Source organism: Herpailurus yagouaroundi, unplaced genomic scaffold (assembly GCF_014898765.1).
Source record: "Herpailurus yagouaroundi ecotype Mexico unplaced genomic scaffold, PumYag 57811, whole genome shotgun sequence".
NCBI classification, from domain to species: Eukaryota; Metazoa; Chordata; class Mammalia; order Carnivora; family Felidae; genus Herpailurus; species Herpailurus yagouaroundi.
The window spans coordinates 566-1,988 of record NW_024414670.1 but is presented as its reverse complement, the minus strand read 5'-3'; the positions used below and the strand labels follow the sequence as shown (position 1 = coordinate 1,988).

Below are 1,423 nucleotides of genomic sequence, written 5' to 3'. Positions count from 1 at the left end.
CCCAGCCAGGGTCTGTCTCCCGGGGTTGTCTGGGCAACCAGGGAGGGCGGGCCTCCGAGACTCCGTCTCGAAACATCAATCATGATAATAACATAAAATGAAGTTAAAAAAAGAAATCACGCATAATTCCTAACGTGTTTGAGGCCTCGAAAGGCGAGAGGCGTACGTGTATGTCACGGTGGGGTTGTTCTGTTTTGTTGTTTTTTTCTTTTTTCTTTTCTTCTTTTTCCCCAGAAACTCACTTTTTAATTATTTTGTTGCGTTTCATTTTCATTTTCATTTTTTGGAGACGGAGTCTCGCTCTGTCGCCCAGGCTGGGTTGCAGTGGCGCGATCTCGGCTCACTGCAACCTCCGCCTCCCAGGTTCAAGCGATTCTCCTGCCTCAGCTCGGCCTCCCGAGTAGCTGGGATTACAGACAGTACAGCACAGCACAGCGCCCGGCTAATGTTGTGTATTGTGAGTAGAGACGGGGTTTCACCATACTGGCCCTGTTGGTCTGACCGCCTCTTGATCCACCGGCCTTGGCCTCCCAAAGTGAGGGGATGACAGGCTTGAGCCACCGCGCAGGGCCCATTTATTTATTTTATTTTATTTATTTATTTTAATTTATGTATGTATGTATGTATGTATGTATGTATTTATTTATGTATTTATTTTTGAGACGGAGTTTCGCTCTTGTTGCTCAGACTGGAGTGCGATGGCGCAATCTCGGCTCACTGCAACCTCCGCTTCCCAGGTTCAAGCGATTCTCCTGCCTCAGCCTTCCTAGCAGCTGGGATTATAGGCATGTGCCACCGCGCCCGGCTAGTTTTGTATTTTCAATTGAGACGGGATTTCTCCATGTTGGTCGGGCTTGTCTCCAACTCCCGACTTCAGGTGATGCGTCCACCTCGGCATCCCAAAGTGACGGGATGACAGGCATGAGCCACCGCGCCCGGCGTATTGTATTGTATTGTATTGTATTGTATTGTATTGTATTGTATTGTATTGTATTGTATCGTATCGTATTGTATTGTATCCTATCGTATCCTATCGCATCCTATCGTATCGTATCTTATTGTATTGTAATGGGTTGTATTGACTTATTTTATTTAGTTAGTTACTTTTGTGTTATTTTATTTATTTATCTGTTTGTTCGTTTTTGCCTGATCAAAGGTCAATCAGACCCGGTCGTCAAAGTGGCGATTTCCTAGGCAACAAGGGAGGGAGGAACTTGGAGGTGGGGGCGGGGGCGGTGGAGAAGACACAGTTGCCCCAGGCTGTGCGCAGGCGGCCTGGTGCTCCCTTCCTCTGTGAGGCCTCCGTTTTCAGAGTAACAGTGACCGCTAGGTGATGCCCGACGCCTGCCAGTGAGCGTGTCAGCCCGGAATGAATTGGGATCCCCTGGGGAGGGGGTGGGGGGAAGGATGGAGGCTCCCACAG

At 48.8% G+C, this 1,423-nt stretch overlaps 1 protein-coding gene across 1 annotated transcript; it reads left to right on the top strand.

The window, feature by feature from the left end:
* Nucleotides 1–645: 645 nt before the first annotated feature.
* LOC121024135 (protein GVQW1-like) lies at nt 646–945 on the top strand (the record flags this gene model as incomplete). The annotated part of the gene is made up of 1 exon (XM_040466436.1): nt 646–945. A coding segment is annotated over exon 1 (300 nt), but the record flags the coding sequence as incomplete, so codon positions are not given.
* Between the last annotated feature and the right edge of the window lie 478 nt (nt 946–1,423).